The 22558-nt window shown below is 44.0% G+C and overlaps 1 protein-coding gene across 6 annotated transcripts in view; it reads right to left on the bottom strand.

Moving 5' to 3' along the window:
* cita (citron rho-interacting serine/threonine kinase a) overlaps positions 1-22558 on the bottom strand; it is a 172567-nt gene that overhangs the window by 135700 nt on the left and 14309 nt on the right. For all 6 annotated transcript variants that reach the window (XM_061932779.2, XM_061932781.2, XM_061932782.2 and 3 more), the window contains exons 5-9: positions 12087-12229; positions 11783-11876; positions 11491-11697; positions 6165-6318; positions 1167-1356 (exon numbers count right to left, since the gene is read on the bottom strand). In XM_061932779.2, coding sequence (XP_061788763.1) covers positions 1167-1356; positions 6165-6318; positions 11491-11697; positions 11783-11876; positions 12087-12229 — 788 coding nt within the window. The remainder of the gene's footprint in view (positions 1-1166; positions 1357-6164; positions 6319-11490; positions 11698-11782; positions 11877-12086; positions 12230-22558) is intronic.

The raw sequence follows: 22558 nt of genomic DNA, 5'->3' as shown, positions 1-22558 counted from the left end.
GAATTTCAGATTTCTCTATAAATATTCCTACGAAAAGGATTCTAAATTGCATACCAGCTGCACTGCAAAAATACATTTCACCCACTAAAGCGCAGAGGCTATCTTGGAGAGTTTGAGACATGCTGCTTGGGGGATTCTGTTGAGTTGTGCTAATGAGCAGTCAAACACATTAAAAACAACAACGACAAAAGAGGATTCTACAAAGCCCCCAAACCCATTATTAGCATTTCTTTACGACCTGCTCCTGGGGGTTAATTTCACTCTCTTGTTTTTTTCCCCTGGCATTGCGGAGAAGACAGGCCGTGTGCATATGCGTGCGCCCACACACGAATGTGACACGGCCGAGGAACGTCGATCTCCACTTAATCAACTAGTTGAGCAAACGATATGAATGACTTGGAGAAACACTGAATGCTGGTGTAATAGCGAGGGAGATGGAGGAATGAAGAGGAGACATTAAAAAAGATGTGCGTGGGGATATGGGGGGACACACACACACATCACAGCAGTCAACAAGCTCTACTTCAATCTCAGCTCTCATCCCTTTTGCCGTCTAATCTGCTAACGCCTTTCCCTCCATTTCTGTTGCTGCGGCTGTCATGATCCGCAGTATCCGGCACCATCGACCTGGTGCAAGGCTGCGGGACTCGAACATGCATTTTCAAAAACACTAACAGAGGTGGTGAAGTCAAACAGAATTATGGTCCCAAAACGCATGCTGTATTGGGGGACAGCATTAAGAGTGCAATAACAGCAGAGAGGGTGGGAATGCCGCTGTGTGTATGTGCGACTGTGCGTGGGGTTCCACCTCTCAGCGAACCTCATTGACACACTCAGCTGCATACCAATCAGCGCCGACGGCAACATCACACCAGGTCAATGCCTCTGGCCCATTCATTCCAGCATGTGTGCTCTTAAAACCATACACAAAAGGAAAACGACATAGGTTCGTTTCAATCTGTCTGCCAAGCACCAACGACAAGCCAACTGCCCAAGAAAAGACTACCTAAAACAAGGCTAACTGGAATTTGTTGCCAAGGTAATCTTGAGACAGAGCAGTAGCCAATGGTAGCATGGGGTCTTTAATTAACAAAAGGTGCATTGGGAGATGTTTGCAGGAAGAAAAAAAAAGCCAAATTGTACATAGTTAACAAGACTCAACTTACTCAGTTTTGGCCAATGCTGTCAGCGCTCTGCTGAAGAACCATCCTAGAAAGGGGAGATCCTTGCCCTGGAAGCCCACTGGGGGAGCTCCTCGCTTGGATGCTGAGGCTGGCCGGGGGACCGCCTGCTCCGGCTCCTCAAAATTAGAGGTGTCATCTTCGGCATGCAACGCAGGAACAAAAGGAGGGAGAGCTGCGGACGGGGAAGGATTTAGAGAAAGGAGTGAAAAAGCCAAGGAAAATGTTTGCCGTGGCAGAGAGGCGAGTTGTTGGTTTTTTTTTTTTTTTTTAAAAAGGGGAGGGGGTACAGGGGGAAGACAGAGGGGAGGAGGAGGCTAGCGGAGCGGTGTGCGCCTAGAGTGCGGTAAGTCGCACATGCTGCCTCTGTCCCTCCTTCCTCTGGCTCGCTCGCTCGCTCACTCGCCCTCTCTCACTGCAGCACATTCTCATCTTAAAGCACATATGAGGCGCAAAGCTCAATCTGCATCCCCTATGTAGGGAGAGATTTTACATTTACGTCTCTCATAGTTTGAAAAAAAAAAAGGTAAATAACTCTTTCAGTCTTTGCAGATTATAATATCATTCCAAACATCGCATCATAGTCGCCTGATAGTGCTGTGCATTTTTCACAAACAACATTAACATTCAGCGCGGATGAGAATGTTGGAGAAGAACGGAGGAGAGGACTGGCATATCAATGTTTGCTAATAGGGATGCAACACTATCAAAATATCACGGGGTTAAGGCCACAATACAATATTATTGTGGTGTATGTCCAAAAATAGACATGGCAGTGCCATAGTGTGTAAAATGAAGTGGCAGGAATGTTTAGAATGAACACACTTACCGTATTTTCCGCACCATAAGCCGCCCTGGGTTATAAGCCGCGCCTTCAATGAACGGCATATTTCAAAACTTTGTCCACCTATAAGCCTCTATCTAACTAAATCTAACTGCGCTACAGGGAATGTCAAAAAAACAGTCAGATAGGTCAGTTAAACTTTAATAATATATTAAAAACCAGCGTTCTAACAACTCTGTTCACTCCCAAAATGTACGGTAATGTGCAAATGTGCAATCACAAACATAGTAAAATTCAAAATAGTGCAGAGCAATAGCAACATAATGTTGCTCGAACGTTAATGTCACAACACACAAAATAAACATAACACTCACTTTCTGAAGTTATTCTTCATTCATAAATCCCTCGAATTCTTCTCCTACGGTGTCCGAATTAAAAAGTTGGGCGAATACGGGATCCAAAATGGCCGGCTCCGTCTCGTCGAAGTCATCAGAGTCAGTGTCGCTGTTGTTTTTCCAGCAGTTCCGTGAATCCTGCCTTCCGGAAAGCTCGGACCACAGTTGAGACCGAAATATCCGCCCAGGCATTTACGATCCACTGGCAGATGTTGGCGTATGTCGTCCGGCGCTGTCTCCCTGTCTTAGTGAAGGTGTGTTCGCCTTCGGTCATCCATTGTTCCCACGCCGTTCGCAGTCATGCTTTAAATGCCTTGTTGACACCAATATCGAGCGGTTGGAGTTCTTTGGTTAATCCACCCGGAATGACGGCGATTGTTGTATTTGTGTGCTTCACTTGTTTTTTGACACCATCTGTGATGTGGGCGCGCATGGAGTCGTATATCAACATGGACGGAGCTGCGTGAAAAAAGCCACCCGGCCTCTTCGCGTAAACTTCCCTTAACCACTCGCTCATCTTTTCTTCATCCATCCATCCCTTCGAGTTAGCTTTTATGATGACGCCGGCTGGAAAGTTCTCTTTTGGCAAGGTCTTCCTTTTGAATATCACCATGGGTGGAAGTTTCTGGCCATTAGCATGGCAAGCTAGAACCACAGTGTGTCGCTTAGTAGGAGCCATTTTGTGGTCTTTACAGATGTAAACACACAAAGGAAATGAAACGTAATACCCGCGCGCTTCTTCTTCTATGGGGGCGGGTGCTTACCTTGGCGGTTGCTTACCGTAGAAGAAGAAGCACTTCCTCTTCTACGGGGAAAAAAGATGGCGGCTGTTTACCGTAGTTGCGAGACCTAAACTTTATGAAAATGAATCTTAATATTAATCCATATATAAAGCGCACCGGGTTATAAGCCGCACTGTCAGCTTTTGAGTAAATTTGTGGTTTTTAGGTGCGGCTAATAGTGCGGAAAATACGGTACTATAATTGAATTTAATTAGAGATGTCCGATAATGGCTTTTTAACCGATATCCGATATTGTCCAACTCTTAATTACCGATACCTATATCAACCGATACCGATATATACAGTCGTGGAATTAACACATTATTATGCCTAATTTTGTTGTGATGCCCCGCTGGATGCATTAAACAATGTAACAAGGTTTTCTAAAATAAATCAACTCAAGTTATGGAAAAAAATGCCAACATGGCACTGCCATATTTATTATTTAAGTCACAAAGTGCATTATTTTGTTTAACATGCCTCAAAACAGCAGCTTGGAATTTGAGACATGATCTCCATGAGAGAGACTATGAGGAGGTTGAGGTTGGCGTGGTTGGGGGGGTTAGCGGGGGGTGTATATTGTAGCGTCTGCAAGGGATTCTGGGTATTTGTTCTGTTGTGTTTATGTTGTGTTACGGTGCGGATGTTCTCCCAAAATGTGTTTGTCATTCTTGTGTGGTGTGGGTTCACAGTGAGGCGCATATTTGTAACAGTGTTAAAGTTGTTTATACGGCCACCCTCAGTGTGACCTGTATGGCTGTTGACCAAGTATGCCTTGCATCAACTTGTGAATGTGAAAAGCCGTAGATATTATGTGACTGGGCCGGCACGCAAAGGCAGTGCCTTTAGGGTTTATTGGCGCTCTGTGCTTCTCCCTACGGCCGTGTACACAGCGGCGTTTTGAAAATTAATACATTTTACTTTTTGAAACAGATACCGATAATTTCCGATATTACGTTTTAAAGCATTTATCGGCCGATAATGTCGGCAGTCCGATATCGGACATCCCTAAATGTAATCATATTTTTGCTAGAAATATGTATTTTTAGTTGCAAAAAATTGTGTAGGAACATTCCCTGTTTCAAGAAAGTAAAAAAAAAAATACAGGTGAGTGTCTTTAATAGGGATGTCCCGATCCGATATTTGGATCGGATCGGCTGCCGATATTTGCCAAAAATTGCATATCGGCAAGGCATGGGAAAATGCCAATCCAGATCCAGTTTAAAAAAAAAAAAACTCCGGTCCGTGTTTTCCATAGCACCTATTTAAATAATACATTCCACTTTTCTGCTGCTCCCTGATTTCCGTTCCGCATTTTCCAGCACACCTTTCAACACATCCACAGGTCTGTGGATTCTCACGCAGTTGCTTTTAGCTGCTGGCATTACACGACAGGCTCTTCTCACTCTTTCCTGTGTCTCCCTCTCACAGACAGCGAGCGCACCTTCTTACACACGTCACGTCATACGTCACATACGTATACGTCCTCCCCGAGCAGAGAGGTAGCAGCATGGCTAACGTTAGCTGTGATGCTAGCGCAGCCGTGTGACCAACGTTCTCTCTAAGGTGCGCGCTTGTGCAATTGCTCACTGTTTAAGCGTCCTCTGCGCATAGCAATTATATGCCACGCACAAAATCACATAAAAAAATAAGCGCATAACAATTTTCGACACACGGACACGACAGAGAAAACCATTTTCGTCATCATTGTTCAAATATTATAACGTCTGTCGAGACGCTTATCTCCGTTCGGTGCCACACGTCCACACCATCAAAATGCCGAGGCAAAAATTTCCACATCAACACCGTATGAAAAAATTAGTGATTTTTTTAGTTGTGATTTCCTTCTCTGCATGAAAGTTTAAAAGTAGCATATATTAATGCAGTATGAAGAAGAATGTTTTAATGTATACATGCAAGCCTTGAAAGAAAATTTTGAAAATCAAGACTACATTTCCTGCAAATGGGTGCATTTCTACCCTATATTTTAACTTTAGATTTATTCTCATATCAAACTCTTTTGGCTGTCTTTTTGACACTTACATCAGGCGCCCCCCTCCGCACCCTGGATTATAAATAATGTAAATAATTCAATGTGATTATCTTGTGTGATGACTGTATTATGATGATAGTATATATCTGATAGTATATATCTGTATCATGAATCAATTTCAGTGGACCCCGACTTAAACAAGTTAAAAAACTTATTGGGGTGTTACCATTTAGTGGTCAATTGTACGGAATATGTACTTCACTGTGCAACCTACTAATAAAAGTCTCAATCAATCAATCAAAACACATAGAATCATCATACTGCTGTGATTATATGCATCAAGTGTTCATTCAAGGCTAAGGCAAAAATATCGAGATATATATTGTGTATCGCAATATGGCCTTAAAATATCGCAATATTAAAAAAAGGCCATATCGCCCAGCCCTAGTTCAATGATGCCATTTCTGTTTGTCATGTATAATTGTGTCTATTTTGTGTTTATCCTTGAATAAACAGGTCAGTTTCTTGTTACCAACCATTGTGTATTATTCAAACTCCCCTAATTCAGCTGGCTAGTTGTTATCAAGAGTACTAAAACCCTTTTCAACATGATTCTGACAACTAAGTAGGCTAAATAACTTTAAACTTTAATACATGCTCGGATAGGCCAGTATCGGTATCGGATCGGAAATGCAAAAACAATATCGGTATCGGATCGGAAGTGCAAAAACCTGGATCGGGACATCCCTAGTCTTTAATGTAAATAGTGTCTGTGACCAATCTAAGTTGAAACGTCATCTGAAACATTATGCTGCTTTGAATAAACAGAAAAAGACACTGACAAGGTTGACATTTTCAGATAAGCATCTGAAATGTCTTCTAAAACAAAACAAACAGTCTAGTTGCGATCGATTGAATGCCCTGAGATGGCAAGGTCTGTTGCTAGTGAGGAACTCCAGTTGGTGTTTGACCAACGTTCCCAAGGTTTAGTGTCATTTTGAGCAAAAAATAGGAAAGCAACCTCCTTACCTTGTCGTAAGTTGTTCCAGTCCGTATTGGAGAAAAACGAGTGGCATCTGAGACCCTGAAACCCCAGACGCTCTTGAGCGCCACACAGCAGGCTCTGCACCAGGTCTACAAATGGTTTACTCGCGCACGGCTCCGCTGGAATCTTCAGAAATTGCTGAAGGCAAACAAAATGCACAAAACGTATTGTTATTTTGTCGTAGCCAATATGAGCCAACATATTCAACAGTGATTCCCAAAGAACTGTAACCAGTTTGTGGCGGTGATGGGTTGAGATGGGGGTAAACGGAATAAGCACATTTGCATGAATAGGAAAGAGTGAGTGAAAAACGTGAAAGATAAAACAAATATGTTTAGGACTACAAATGTACTTTTTTTCTGTTCCGTTGTTCATTTTTAAATTGTTTCACACAAAACTGAGTGCATTTCATCACTCGCTGCTTGTTCATGTCAGAGACTCTTCACTAGATTTAACAATTATCACAAAAATAAATAAATAATAACATTTAAAAAAAATAATTATAAATAAATAAAAAGAGTACCCAGATGGGTCTGATTATACATGCTATAGAAATAATTCTGCGAAATTGGCATCACACTGCAAAAACTGAAATCCAAGTAAGATTAAATATCTCAAATAAGGGTGATATTTGCTTATTTTCTGTCTGATAAGATAATTCTTCTCACTAAGCAGATTTTATGTTAAAGTGTTTTACTTGTTTTAAGTGTTTTGGTCCTAAATGATCTCAGTAAGATATTACAGCTTGTTGCTGAGATTTTATGACCTATATTGAGTAAAACATGCTTGAAACTAGAATATCAAGAGTTGCAAAGCTGTGTCATCAACACTCACAAGTATAAAACTACTTTTTTAAAGTACCGTATTTTCCGCACTATTAGCCGCACCTAAAAACCACAAATTTACTCAAAAGCTGACAGTGCGGCTTATAACCCGGTGCGCTTTATATATGGATTAATATTAAGATTCATTTTCATAAAGTTTCGGTCTCGCAACTACGGTAAACAGCCGCCATCTTTTTTCCCCGTAGAAGAGGAAGTGCTTCTTCTTCTACGCAAGCAACCGCCAAGGTAAGCACCCGCCCCCATAGAACAGGAAGCGCTTCTTCTTCTACTGTAAGCAACCACCCGCCCGCGTAGAAGAAGAAGAAGAAGAAGCGCGCGGATATTACGTTTCATTTCCTTTGTGTGTTTACATCTGTAAAGACCACAAAATGGCTCCTACTAAGCGACAGGTTTCCGGTTCATGAAAAGACGCAATCTCTCCATCCGCACACGGACTACTATTTCACAGCAACTGCCTAAAGACTTTCAAGAAAAGCTGGCTACTTTCCGTGCATATTGTAAAAACAAGATAGCTGAAAAAAAGATCCGGCCAGAGAACATTATCAACATGGACGAGGTTCCACTGACTTTTGATATTCCTGTGAACCGCACTGTGGATACAACGGGAGCACGTACGGTGAATATTCGCACCACAGGGAATGAGAAGTCATCCTTCACTGTGGTTCTAGCTTGCCATGCTAATGGCCAGAAACTTCCACCCATGGTGATATTCAAAAGGAAGACCTTGCCAAAAGAGACCTTTCCAGCCGGCGTCATCATAAAAGCTAACTCGAAGGGATGGATGAAGAAAAGATGAGCGAGTGGTTAAGGTAAGTTTAAGTTTACGCGAAGAGGCCGGGTGGCTTTTTTCACGCAGCTTCGTCCATGTTGATATACGATTCCATGCGCGCCCACATCACGCTGGTTTTAATATATTATTAAAGTTTGACTGACCTATTTGACTGTTTTTTTGACATTCCTTTAGCGCAGTTAGATGCGGCTTATAACACGGGGCGGCTTATAGGTGGACAAAGTTTTGAAATATGCCGTTCATTGAAGGCGCGGCTTATAACCCAGGGCGCCTTATGGTGCGGAAAATACGGTAAGATTAAATATCTCAAAAAAGGGTGATATTTGCTTATTTTCTGTCTGGTAAGATAATTCTTCTCACTAAGCAGATTTTATATTAGAGTGTTTTACTTGTTTTAAAGGTTTTAGTCCTAAATGATCTCAGTAAGATATTACAGCTTGTTGCTGAGATTTGATGACCTATATTGAGTAAAACATGCTTGAAACTAGAATATCAAGTGTTGCAAAGCTGTGTCATCAACACTCACAAGTATAAAACTACTTCTTTAAAGTAATAATTTCTTACTTCAAGCATGAAAAAAATAAATCATGATTTTGACACAATTGTGTCTCATAATTAAAACAGATGACAGCCAAATGGACTTTGCTGTTTTATTTTCAGTGAAACAATAGAAAAGATGTACTCATATACCGTATTTTCCGCACTATTAGCCGCACCTAAAAACCACAAATTTACTCAAAAGCTGACAGTGCGGCTTTTAACCCGGTGCGCTTTATATATGGATAAATATTAAGATTCATTTTCATAAAGTTTCGATCTCGCAACTTCGGTAAACAGCCGCCATCTTTTTTCCCGGTAGAACAGGAAGCGCTTCTTCTTCTACGCAAGCAACCGCCAAGGTAAGCACCCGCCCCCATAGAACAGGAAGCGCTTCTTCTTCTACTGTAAGCAACCACCCGCCCGCGTAGAAGAAGAAAAAGCGCGTGGATATTACCGTACGTTTCATTTCCTTTGTGTGTTTACATCTGTAAAGACCACAAAATGGCTCCTACTAAGCGACAGGGATCCGGTTCATGAAAAGACGCAATCTCTCCATCCGCACACGGACTACTATTTCACAGCAACTGCCTAAAGACTTTCAAGAAAAGCTGGCTACTTTCCGTGCATATTGTAAAAACAAGATAGCTGAAAAAAAGATCCGGCCAGAGAACATTATCAACATGGACGAGGTTCCACTGACTTTTGATATTCCTGTGAACCGCACTGTGGATACAACGGGAGCACGTACGGTGAATATTCGCACCACAGGGAATGAGAAGTCATCCTTCACTGTGGTTCTAGCTTGCCATGCTAATGGCCAGAAACTTCCACCCATGGTGATATTCAAAAGGAAGACCTTGCCAAAAGAGACCTTTCCAGCCGGCGTCATCATAAAAGCTAACTCGAAGGGATGGATGAAGAAAAGATGAGCGAGTGGTTAAGGTAAGTTTACGCGAAGAGGCCGGGTGGCTTTTTTCACGCAGCTCCGTCCATGTTGATATACGACTCCGTGCGCGCCCACATCACGCTGGTTTTTAATATATTATTAAAGTTTGACTGACCTGACTGTTTTTTTGACATTCCTTTAGCGCAGTTAGATGCGGCTTATAACACGGGGCGGCTTATAGGTGGACAAAGTTTTGAAATATGCCGTTCATTGAAGGCGCGGCTTATAACCCAGGGCGCCTTATGGTGCGGAAAATACAGTATATATTTTTTTTCCTTTCTTTATTATGCATTTTCGGCCGGTGCGACTTATACTCCGAAAAATACGGTATATATGTGCACTAATTGACTGAAAGAGCACGCACTTGGCGCGATGATGTCATGTTATCCATGGAAAAATGCATTTTTGGACAGTATGATTTGTCTGAGCGGCTAGGAGACCCCGAGAGTAACAAGCGGTTGTTGCCTTTCCATTAAGAACAATAAATTAGTTTTTAGTATAAGTTTGCTGGTTTCAAGAAATGTAATGCCGGGCCCATATCATTATGTCAAGATAATGGCACTAGCATTTACTTCATTTAAGAATATTTTTCAACATATTGAGCAAAGAGGTCTTTTTTTTTTTTCTACCAAGAAAAGTGCACTTGTTGTGAGAATATACTTATCTTAAGGTATTTTTGGGTTCATTGAGGTTAGCTAATTAGGGCCCGCATGGCCCATTGCATAAGGACTCCCACAGGGAGTCCTTATGCAATGGGCCATAAGGACCTATTGAATTTGTAAGGTTTTATTATTATTATTCTTCCGCAGATTTGCGCTGTACTTTGACCCTCTTAACATGCTTCAAAACTCACCAAATTTGACGCACACATAAAAAAACGCGAACAAAACTCTTTGGTAAAAAAACCTAACCCCAAAACTCAAAATTGCGCTCTAGCGCGCCCTAGAAAGAAAACTGCTTATAACTCCCAGTACGAATGCTGTAGAGACATGAAACAAAAACCTCTATGTAGGTCTTACTTAGACCTACTTTTCATTAATTAATTTCCTCGGGCAAAAATCAACAGGAAGTTGGCAATTCCCCCTTCAAGACAAAAAAGTACTAAAAACAGTCACTTTTGCCTCTTTGAGCTGTAATTTGACCCCCTTAACATGCTTCAAAACTCACCGAACTGAACACACACATCAGGACTGGCAAAAATTGCGATCTAATAAAAAAAATCAACAGGAAGTTTGCTATTCCCCCTTCAAAACTATTTTTTTGTAAAAACCGGTCACCTTCCTTCAAAAACTAACTCCTCTGAGCGCGTTTGTCGTTTCGGCTTCAAACTAACACAGGAGAGAGATTAAACCCTTGTGTATAAAATAACAGAACAGAGTTTTAATACCTGCTCCGGTTTTGATTTTATGACCCTTCAAAGACCTGCTGCGCTGATGCTGCTGCGCTGCTGTTTTTTTAAGATGGATGCTTAAAAGCAGGAAGCACCAACGTGCCCACACAATGCAGACAAGGTAGGTACACTAGGCAAAAGTCTTGGGACACTTAAGACTAAAAGTAGACAAAAGTATTGGGACACTTAGGACTAGCACCTGCCAAATACGCGGACCCGACCAATGCTGCTTGCAGCTTTAATTTGACTTGTTTTGGAAAGCCTTAACAAGCCGAATTGTCTTGTTCTATTGGCAGATAATTTTGCTTAGTTCAAATAAAATACCCCTCATTTTTGTAATTTTTTTTTTCTTGTTTCTGACCACTGACTTTTTGCAGTGCACCACTGGCACACTCCCACTGAGCAACTTGTACTGGGCTCTGGCATGCTCACCAGTTGTTAATGATAACTGCCACTTAGCATAATAGAAATGACCAGAACGACTAGTAATTAAGCCACAATGGCGCAGTAATGCAGTATAGATTGACTGCGCTTTCCAACATATCTAATCCTGAATGAGTGCAGAGGATTGTGAGCAGAGTATCATGAAGGATGTTTAAGTCCACAAAAGCCTGGTACAGTAGAATTGACCCAGTCTGAGTTTACCTCAATAAGATTCAGATCCAGCCCAATACTGAAATATATATTGAAATTTGAACCTTGTGGATCCATAAAGTTTGTCTAAGTCCAAGTCTATGTAAGATATGTGTCCCAATACTAGAATATATAAACATTCTGGATGTTTACAAATGTTAAGAACCTGATAGTTGAGGATGTTGTGGACGGTCTGCGTTGACGTGCCTTTGGAAAAAGGCGGCTTTGAATAGATCATCTCGTACGCTATAATCCCGAGGGACCACCAGTCACACTCCACCCCGTATGTGCTGTGAGGCCCCCCGTTAATGGCTGCCAACACTTCAGGGGAGAGAAAGTCTTGGGTTCCCACAGGCACTGTCGGGGCTGCCACCTTGACGAACACAATTCAAACACAACGATGCACTTGTCAACATAAGTGACATTAATACATTGAGCAAACTTGATAATCCACTTACTGTTTTGTTAGAGGTGAGCCTGGCAGCTGATCCAAAGTCTGCCAGCTTAATGTGACCAGTCCGATCAATGAGAACGTTCTCTGGCTTGACGTCCCTGCAAGTACCGTAGTTATTTTTAGAAGAGACCGGGTATTGCTTTAACAATGCTGGTCCTTGCCACATTTGTGTAATGTGTTCTGCTCCTAAGCTGTGAATTTGTTATAAGTCCCACTTACATGATACAAGTAGTTATAATGCTACGTTTTTACGGCTTTTCTATAAAAATCCTTGACTCTAATGTTGTATTTATCACCTAAGTCCTCACCTGTGGACATAGCCCAGCTGGTGGACAGCGTGAATGGCCTCCACCAGCTCGGCCAAATAAAACTGAGCCATGGATTCATCGAACTGGTCCTCGTAGCGGTTGAATAGAGACAGAAGGTCGCCGCCTGGCATGTACTCCATTGCCTAAACACATCATTATATGCAGTTAGAAAAAAGAAACACACAACTGGGATCAATATGGAGATCTGGTTCGTTTGAAACAAGAAAGAACAGCTATCATATGCTGATGATACATTAAAAATGCCCATAAATAGACTATCCATCCATCCATCCATCTTCTTCCGCTTATCCGAGGTCGGGTCGCGGGGGCAGCAGCTTAAGCAGGGAAGCCCAGACTTCCCTCTCCCCAGCCACTTCGTCCAGCTCCTCCCGGGGGATCCCGAGGCGTTCCCAGGCCAGCCGGGAGACATAGTCTTCCCAACGTGTCCTGGGTCTTCCCCGTGGCCTCCTACCGGTCGGACGTGCCCGAAACACCTTCCTAGGGAGGCGTTCGGGTGGCATCCTGACCAGATGCCCGAACCACCTCATCTGGCTCCTCTCGATGTGGAGGAGCAGCGGCTTTACTTTGAGCTCCCCCCGAATGTCAGAGCTTCTCACCCTATCTCTAAGGGAGAGCCCCGCCACTCGGCGGAGGAAACTCATTTCGGCCGCTTGTACCCGTGATCTTGTCCTTTCGGTTATGACCCAAAAGCTCATGACCATAGGTGAGGATGGGAACGTAGATCGACCGGTAAATCAAGAGCTTTGCCTTCCGGCTCAGCTCCTTCTTCACCACAACGGATCGATACAACGTCCGCATTACTGAAGACGCCGCACCGATCTGCCTGTCGATCTCACGATCCACTCTTCCCCCACTCGTGAACAAGACTCCGAGGTACTTGAACTCCTCCACTTGGGGCAAGATCTCCTCCCCAACCCGGAGATGGCACTCCACCCTTTTCCGGGAGAGAACCATGGACTCGGACTTGGAGGTGCTGATTCCCATCCCAGTCGCTTCACACTCGGCTGCGAACCGATCCAGTGAGAGCTGAAGATCTTGGCCGGAGGAAGCCATCAGGACCACATCATCTGCAAATAGCAGAGACCTAATCCTGCAGCCACCAAACCAGATACCCTCAACGCCCTGACTGCGCCTAGAAATTCTGTCCATAAAGGTTATGAACAGAATCGGTGACAAAGGGCAGCCTTGGCGGAGTCCAACCCTCACTGGAAACGTGTCCGACTTACTGGGACAAGCTTTGACACTGATTATACAGGGAGCGGACTGCCACAATAAGACAGTCCGTTACCCCATACTCTCTGAGCACTCCCCACAGGACTTCCCGGGGTACACGGTCGAATGCCTTCTCCAAGTCCACAAAGCACATGTAGACTGGTTGGGCAAACTCCCATGCACCCTCAAGGACCCTGCCGAGAGTATAGAGCTGGTCCACAGTTCCACGACCAGGACGAAAACCACACTGTTCCTCCTGAATCCGAGGTTCGACTATCCGGCGTAGCCTCCTCTCCAGTACACCTGAATAGACCTTACCGGGAAGGCTGAGGAGTGTGATCCCACGATAGTTGGAACACACCCTCCGGTTCCCCTTCTTAAAGAGAGGAACCACCACCCCGGTCTGCCAATCCAGAGGTACCGCCCCCGATGTCCACGCGATGTTGCAGAGTCTTGTCAACCAAGACAGCCCCACAACATCCAGAGCCTTAAGGAACTCCGGGCGGATCTCATCCACCCCCGGGGCCTTGCCACCGAGGAGCTTTTTAACTACCTCGGCAACCTCAGCCCCAGAAATAGGAGAGCCCACCACAGAATCCCCAGGCCCTGCTTCCTCATAGGAAGATGTGCTGGTAGGATTGAGGAGGTCTTTGAAGTATTCTCTCCACCGATCCACAACATCCGCAGTCGAGGTCAGCAGAGCACCATCCCAACCATACACGGTGTTGACACTGCACTGCTTCCCCTTCCTGAGGCGGCGGATGGTGGTCCAGAATTGCTTCGAAGCCGTCCGGAAGTCTTTTTCCATAAATAGACTATATTTAGAAAAATATGCACGTGTCAGAGTACATCAAAGCAGTTCAGGATTATATGGCGTCGCTCATTATAGATGTGCTTATGTAACATCAGATCTCATGACAGATTAGCTCTGAACTGCAGTCAAGCAATTCTTCAATACCCCAAAAAAGACAAACATTTGCCAAGCAGGTGATTCTGAGATCATAAGCATCAAACAAGTACAAAAAAAAAAGTCAACCTTCTTAATGTTTGTAAGCATAAAATCTAAATGTGTCTTCCCCCCATTTCTTCCCTCTGGTGTCTGCGAGCAGAGATGAAAGGCTTTTGTTGGGGCTGATTTGAGCTATACGGCGGCAGCCATACAGCCATAACAGATGAGAGCTCCTGGTGCATGAATGGTCGGCAAGTCTGAATGAGCGGGAGCATTTTGCTGTGTTACCTAGCAACAGGGAGACTGGGTGCCTCTCTAATGCACGGATAAAGATGGATGCTTTGTATTTTCCTCCACGCTCAGCTGGGGAGCAGGGTGAGACAGAGGGGCAGTAAAGAGAAAGCAAAGAGGACGAATGAGGCAGACATAAAGGGAGGTGCGCACATAAAGATTAAATGGAGGCAAACCAAGGGAAAAAGCCAATTACATTTAAAACAAGCCATGCTTTTTAATACTGTTCTGATTAGAAAAGTAAATACAGGACAAAAACACTGATAAGGATTTTAAGCAAATAAAAGTTTATATAAAAAAAAAAAACACTTTAGAGATGCGCGGATAGGCAATTATTTCATCCGCAACCGCATCAGAAAGTCGTCAACCATCCGCCATCCACCCGATGTAACATTTGATCAGAACCGCACCCGCCCGCCATCCGCCCGCACCCGCCCGTTGTTATATATCTAATATAGACGATGCAAGGCATTAGTGAGGTTATAAAGCTTTTGCCTGTTAAAGAAAGGAGACTGATCCAATGCAGCACAGACATTCGCGTGCCACGCTGTCACGACCCAGACGCACACCAGTGCGCAATCATATGGGAGCCGCGCCGAGCGCACCTCCAAGCGCGTCTCGCTGCCGGCGACGGCCGGGTATGGGCCCGACGCTCCAGCGCCATCCATTTTCAGGGCTAGTTGATTCGGCAGGTGGGTTGTTACACACTCCTTAGCGGGTTCCGACGTCCATGGCTACCGTCCTGCTGTCTATATCAACCAGGGTGAGCCCCACCCCTTTCGTGAGCGCACTGCGCGCGGAGTGACCCCTGTTACGCGCCCCCGGCAACAGGGGTGGTGGGCAGGTAAGCTGCGCGGGCGGAGCGCGCGGAGTGACCCCTGTTACGAGCCCCCGGCCACGGGGGTGGCGGGCAGGTAAGCTGCTTACCTGCTGCGCGTGACGCCGGCCGCGGCGAAGGCGGACGAGGCGGGGTGTCGGTGCGGTGGGCGCGGTGGTGACCCTGGACGTGCGTCGGGCCCTTCTCGCGGATCGCCTCAGCTACGGCTCCCGGTGGGGCCCTCTCGGGGGAAGGGGCCTCGGTCCCGGACCCCGGCGAGGCGTCGGGGGCCTTCTCCGCTCCGTAAAAGTGTCCATCTCTTTTTTTTTTTTCTTCTGTTGTGGCATATGCTGCAGGTGCCTGCTCGTTTTTCGTATGTGGGTAACAACATTTAACTATGTATATATATTTCCCAATTGGTTTAACTGCCACCCGCCTGAATCTATTTAAAATCAAATTTTTTTAAATTTCAATCGCCCGACCCGACCCGACCCGCGGATAAAATCTAATTTTTTTAAATTTCATCCGCCCGATCCGCGGACTCCGCGGTTGTGCCCGCAAACCGCGCATCTCTAATACACTTACTGTTGATTTTTACCCTCAGCAAAAAAGGACAACATATTTTTCTCATCTTTTTCTTCTTTATCATTTTCAGGCACTGCTGCATTTTTTTAATATATTTTTTAAACACCACGAATGTTTCAATTATTACGTGTAATAATCCAGGAGATCGCAAAAAGCCGCTGCCTGACCAGGGCTCAGAAAATCTGCAGAGACTCCTCCCACCCTCACCAAGGACTGTTTTCACTGCTGGACTCTAGAAAGAGGTTCCGCAGCCTCCGTAGCAGAACCTCCAGGTTCTGTAACAGCTTCTTCCCTTAGGCCAGGGGTCGGCAACCCGCGGCTCCGGAGCCACATGCGGCTCTTTTATCACTCTGATGCGGCTCAGATGCATACTTGCCGACCCTCCCGATTTTCCCGGGAGATTTCCGGATTTCGGTGCCTCTCGCAGAAAACTCCCGGGATTAATATTCTCCGATTTTCACCCTAACAATAATAATAAGGGCGTGCCATGATGGTACAGCATTTAGCGCCCTCTACAATCCAATCCGTACAAACAGCGTGCCAGCCCAGCCTTTTGTTGTATGCATCTTCTACTTGCGCACGTAAGGGACAGCAAGGCATACTTGGTCAACAGCCACACAGGTTACACTGGCGGTGGCCATATAAAACAACTTTAACACTCTTACTAATAATGCGCCACACTTTGAACCAAAACCAAACAAGAATGACAAACATTTCGGGAGAACATCTGCACCTTAACACATGATAAACACAACAGAACAAATACCCAGAATCCCATGCAGCCCTGACACTTCCGGGCTACATTATACACCCCTGCTACCACCAAACCCCCGCCCCCCCCCCTCCGTGCGTCGGTTGAGGTGGGCGGGGTTTGGTAGCGGGGGTGTATAATGTAACCCGGAAGAGTTAGGGCTGCATGGGATTCTGGGTATTTGTTCTGTTGTGTTTATGTTGTGTTACGGTGCAGATGTTCTCCCGAAATGTGTTTGTCATTCTTGTTTGATGTGGGTTCACAGTGTGGCGCATTATTAGTAAGAGTGTTAAAGTTTTTTTATACCGCCACCGTCAGTGTGACCTGTGTGGCTGTTGACCAAGTATGCATTGCTGTCACTTACTGAGCAAGCAGAAGTCCCATCCAACGTGCGGCTGGGCCGGCACGTTGGATGTAGTGGGCACTAAATGCTGTACCATCACTGCACGTTCGAGAGAATTCTTGCCCTGATATTCGTAGTCTGCCGGAAAAATCAGGGTTGACAAGTATGACGCTGTCAAGCGCCATTCATATAAAACTCGCATGTCGCACTAACATTCAATTTTCATATTAAGGTGTGGGCCGCGTGTCTGAGACCCTTGGTTTATACATAGCACAAAGCAAAAAAAAAAACTTTGTAAGCAGTGTTATTTCATTTTAAATTTCAAAAGATTTTTGTGACTCCCATTGTTTTCCTTAATTTGTGAAACTGGTCAAAATGGCTCTTTGAGTGGTAAAGGTTGCCGACCCCTGCCTTAGGCCGTAAGGCTCTTGAACGCATCATAATAATCCCCTCAATAGTGGATTGACTGGCTGGAATATAAAGACAATATAACATACATCCATAAACGTGGATGCATATGCAAAAGTGTAATATATTTATCTGTACAGTAATCTATTTATTTATACCTGCACCGTATTGCTTTTTTATCCTGCACTACCATGAGCTAATGGAACAAAATTTCGTTCTTATCTGTACTGCAAAGTTCAAATTTGAATGACAAGAAAAAGGAAGTCTAAGTCTAATTGATTTGATCTATGTTTGTAACATAAGTGCACATTTAGATATTCTGGTTTTAAGTTGGACTATTTTGGTCCTCCAACAGGAAAAGCATTGCTTCTTGATACAATTTCTCCTTGCATTGCTCAATACATGCTCCCTCCCGGAGCAGCTCATGTATTATTCTTACTGATCTAACAGCAAATACTCTGGAACTCACAACTGTGGGGAAAAAAAATACTCTCACAGAAGGTACCTGTTATACCTGCTATGCCACATCTCATATTAAAATAAATCACTGTGAGTAAGACATTCAATAGTTTTACTTTGACACTGTCACGGCCAGATTTGTGAGGTAATGTCGGGGAAGTCCACAACTTATGACAGGACTATTCAACATGGTGGCAAATCTAGCCCGAGAATGACACAACCCAAGTTACCGGTAAGTTCAAAACTTGGGAGACAAAACATATAAGCGGCAAATTCCTAAAAACACGAGAGTGCTCCTGTTGTAAAGAGGAAATTGGACCACTGTAAACACATTAGCAGATCCTTATATTGACATAGAACACTAGGGGTCCAAACTTGGGATTTATAGTGCATCCGTAAATTATTCACAGCGCTTCACTTTTACAACATATTGTTATGTTACAGCCTTTTCCAAAATGGAATACATTTCTTTTTGTCCTCAAAATTCTACACACAATTCATAACGAGGATGTGAAAAAGTTATTTGCAAAATCATTAGAAAAAAAAAAAGAAAAAAAAGAAACATATGTACATAAGTATTCACAGCCTTTGCCATGAGTCAATCATTTTGAAGAAGTAGTAAATGAAAGAAGATAAAAGAATGGAGGACAAATCAGCCATTAAATCTATGTTGCTGCTTCTTGATCTTAGCGCTGCTTTCGATACTGTCGATCATAACATTTTATTAGAGCGTATCAAAACACGTATTGGTATGTCAGACTTAGCCTTGTCGTGGTTTAACTCTTATCTTACTGACAGGATGCAATGCGTCTCCCATAACAATGTGACCTCAAACTATGTTAAGGTAACGTGCGGAGTCCCCCAAGGTTCGGTTCTTGGCCCTGCACTCTTTAGTATTTACATGCTGCCGCTAGGTGACATCATACGCAAATACGCTGTTAGCTTTCATTGTTATGCTGATGACAGCCAACTCTACATGCCCCTAAAGATGACCAACACGCCGGATTGTAGTCAGCTGGAGGCGTGTCTTAATGAAATTAAACAATGGATGTCCGCTAACTTCTTGCAACTCAACGCCAAGAAAACGGAAATGCTGATTATCGGTCCTGCTAAACACCGACATTTATTTAATAATACCACCTTAACATTTGACAACCAAACAATTACACAAATCGAATCAGTAAAGAATCTGGGTATTATCTTCCACCCAACTCTCTCCTTTGAATCACACATTAAGAGTGTTACTAAAACGGCCTTCTTTCATCTCCGTAATATCGCTAAAATTCGTTCTATTTTATCCACTAGCGACGCTGAGATCATTATTCATGCGTTCGTTACGTCTCGTCTCGATTACTGTAACGTATTATTTTCGGGTCTCCCTATGTCTAGCATTAAAAGACTACAATTGGTACAAAATGCGGCTGCTAGACTTTTGACAAGAACAAGAAAGTTTGATCATATTACGCCTATACTGGCTCACCTGCACTGGCTTCCTGTGCACTTAAGATGTGACTTTAAGGTTTTACTACTTACGTATAAAATACTATACGGTCTAGCTCCGTCCTATCTTGTCGATTGTATTGTACCATATGTCCCGGCAAGAAATCTGCGTTCAAAGAACTCTGGCTTATTAGTGATTGCCAGAGCCCAAAAAAAGTCTGCGGGCTATAGAGCGTTTTCTATTGGGGCTCCAGTACTATGGAATGCCCTCCCGGTAACAATTAGAGATGCTACCTCAGTAGAAGCATTTAAGTCCCATCTTAAAACTCATTTGTATACTCTAGCCTTTAAATAGCCCCCCTGTTAGACCAGTTGATCTGCCGTTTCTTTTCTTTTCTCCTCTGCTCCCCCCTATCCCTTGTGGAGGGGGAGACACACAGGTCCGGTGGCCATGGATGAAGTGCTGGCTGTCCAGAGTCGAGACCCGGGGTGGACCGCTCGCCTGTGCATCGGTTGGGAACATCTCTGCGCTGCTGACCCGTCTCCGCTCGGGATGGTTTCCTGCTGGCCCCACTATGGACTGGACTCTTACTATTATGTTAGATCCACTATGGACTGGACTCTTACTATTATGTTGGATCCACTATGGACTGGACTCTTACTATTATGTTAGATCCACTATGGACTGGACTCTTACTATTATGTTGGATCCACTATGGACTGTACCCTCACAATATTATGTCAGACCCACTCGACATCCATTGCATTCGGTCTCCCCTAGAGGGGCGGGGGGTTAACCACATATGCGGTCCTCTCCAAGGTTTCTCATAGTCATTCACATCGACGTCCCACTTGGGTGAGTTTTTCCTTGCCCTTATGTGGGCTCTGTACCGAGGATGTCGTTGTGGCTTGTGCAGCCCTTTGAGACACTTGTGATTTAGGGCTATATAAATAAACATTGATTGATTGATTGATTGACATGTACATAAGTATATACAGAGCCTTTGCCATGAGTCAATCATTTTGAAGAAGTAGAAGATAAAAGAATGGAGGACAAATCAGCCATTAAATACCATTTAAAGGGGCCAGGTTTTCTTTCTACACTTAAAACACTTTCTTGTGTTATACATGACGTGTTATGTTTCCCCCTCATTTTGTACATGTTACGCAATTGAAAAGAAATGTTAAAAAGCCAGACAAAGGGCAATTTTTTAGCTAGTGTTTAATTTAATAAACAATCAAACTGAGCATTTTTTCTCTTGTTGGGTGGAAATTTGTACATTAAAGGTATATATTTCAAATCAAATCAAATCAACTTTATTTATAAAGCGCATTTAAAATTTACCACAGGGGTAGCCAAAGTGCTGTACAATGGGCAGGTTAAAAGATAAAACGAGTACCGAGCAAACACAACACAACACAAACAGAACACGATAAAAAATAAATAAATAAAATAGAATAAATAAAAACAGTTTCACAGCAGGTGTATTATGGGGCGCCATTGCAGGATGGATATCGCTCAGTGTTAAAAGCCATGGAATAAAAGTATGTTTTTAAGAGAGATTTAAAAACAGGAAGAGAGGAGGCTTGTCTAACACTCAGGGGTAGGTCGTTCCAGAGCTTGGGAGCAGCAACGGCGAAAGCTCTGTCACCTCTAAGCTTCAGCCTTGTGTCAGGGACCGTCAACAGCAGCTGATCGGCTGATCTTAAGGATCGGGTGGGGCAGTAAGGCTGAAGGAGGTCGGAGAGATAGGTTGGCGCGAGGTTGTTTCGACATTTAAAAACAAATAAAAGGAGTTAAAAATTGATTGGATAACGCACAGGGAGCCAGTGAAGGGACGCTAAAATAGGGGTGATGTGCTCACGTCTGCGGGTCTGTGTTAGCAGACGAGCAGCAGAGTTCTGCACGAGCTGCAGGCGGGCGAGGGAGGCCTGGCTAATGTTAACATACAGGGCATTGCAGTAGTCAAGATGAGTCGAGATAAAGGCGTGGATTAATTTCTCGAGATCATGTCCTGATAGAAGCGGTTTCACTTTCGCTATTTGGTGTAATTGATAAAAGCTTTTTTGAACGACGCTGCTGATTTGTTTTTCGAATTTAAAATCTGAGTCGAACTTTACCCCCAGGTTTGTGACACAGTCGCTGAGATACGGGGTCAGAGTGCCGAGGTCAACGTTGGGGGAGGGAGAGCGACTTGGACCGAACAACATAACTTCTGTTTTATCTTCATTTAGGCTCAGAAAGTTAGCTGAAAGCCAGACTTTGATGTCGTGCAGGCAGTCAATAAGACGTTGAACCGTGTTATTTTGTGCCATGGGAAAATAAATCTGGCAATCATCGGCGTAAAAATGAAATGCAATATTGTACTTCCTAAAAATAGAACCAAGGGGGAGAAGGTAAAGCGCAAATAAGATTGGGGCAAGGATTGAGCCCTGGGGGACCCCATGTGGTAAAGGAGCTGTGGACGACATAAAACTGTCTACTTTTACACAAAAACTCCTGTCGGTTATGTACGACCGGAACCAGTTGAGGGCGGCGCCCTTAATGCCCACACAGTTCTCAAGACGAGTGATTAAGGTGGCGTGGTCGACGGTGTGGAACGCAGCAGACAGATCTAAAAGCACCAGGACAACATATTTACCAGAATCAGTGGACAGGAGGATATCGTTAAAAACTTTTAGAAGCGCTGACTCTGTGCTGTGGAGGGCTTTAAAACCGGACTGGAACAGCTCAGTGATACCATTATCCTCTAAGAAGGGCAACAACTGACTGTAGACAACCTTCTCTAATATTTTGGAAATGTATGGAAGATTAGAGATAGGTCTGAGGTTAGAGAGGAGAGAGGGGTCGAGGCTCGTTTTATTTAAGTACCGTATTTTCCGCACTATTAGCCGCACCTAAAAACCACAAATTTACTCAAAAGCTGACAGTGCGGCTTATAACCCGGTGCGCTTTATATATGGATTAATATTAAGATTCATTTTCATAAAGTTTCGGTCTCGCAACTACGGTAAACAGCCGCCATCTTTTTTCCCCGTAGAAGAGGAAGTGCTTCTTCTTCTACGCAAGCAACCGCCAAGGTAAGCACCCGCCCCCATAGAAGAGGAAGCGCTTCTTCTTCTACTGTAAGCAACCACCCGCCCCCATAGAAGAAGAAGAAGCGCGCGGATATTACGTTTCATTTCCTTTGTGTGT

The sequence above is a fragment of the Nerophis lumbriciformis genome, linkage group LG38, assembly GCF_033978685.3.
Source record: "Nerophis lumbriciformis linkage group LG38, RoL_Nlum_v2.1, whole genome shotgun sequence".
Taxonomy (NCBI): domain Eukaryota; kingdom Metazoa; phylum Chordata; class Actinopteri; order Syngnathiformes; family Syngnathidae; genus Nerophis; species Nerophis lumbriciformis.
This window is presented reverse-complemented; position numbering and strand designations above follow the sequence as displayed.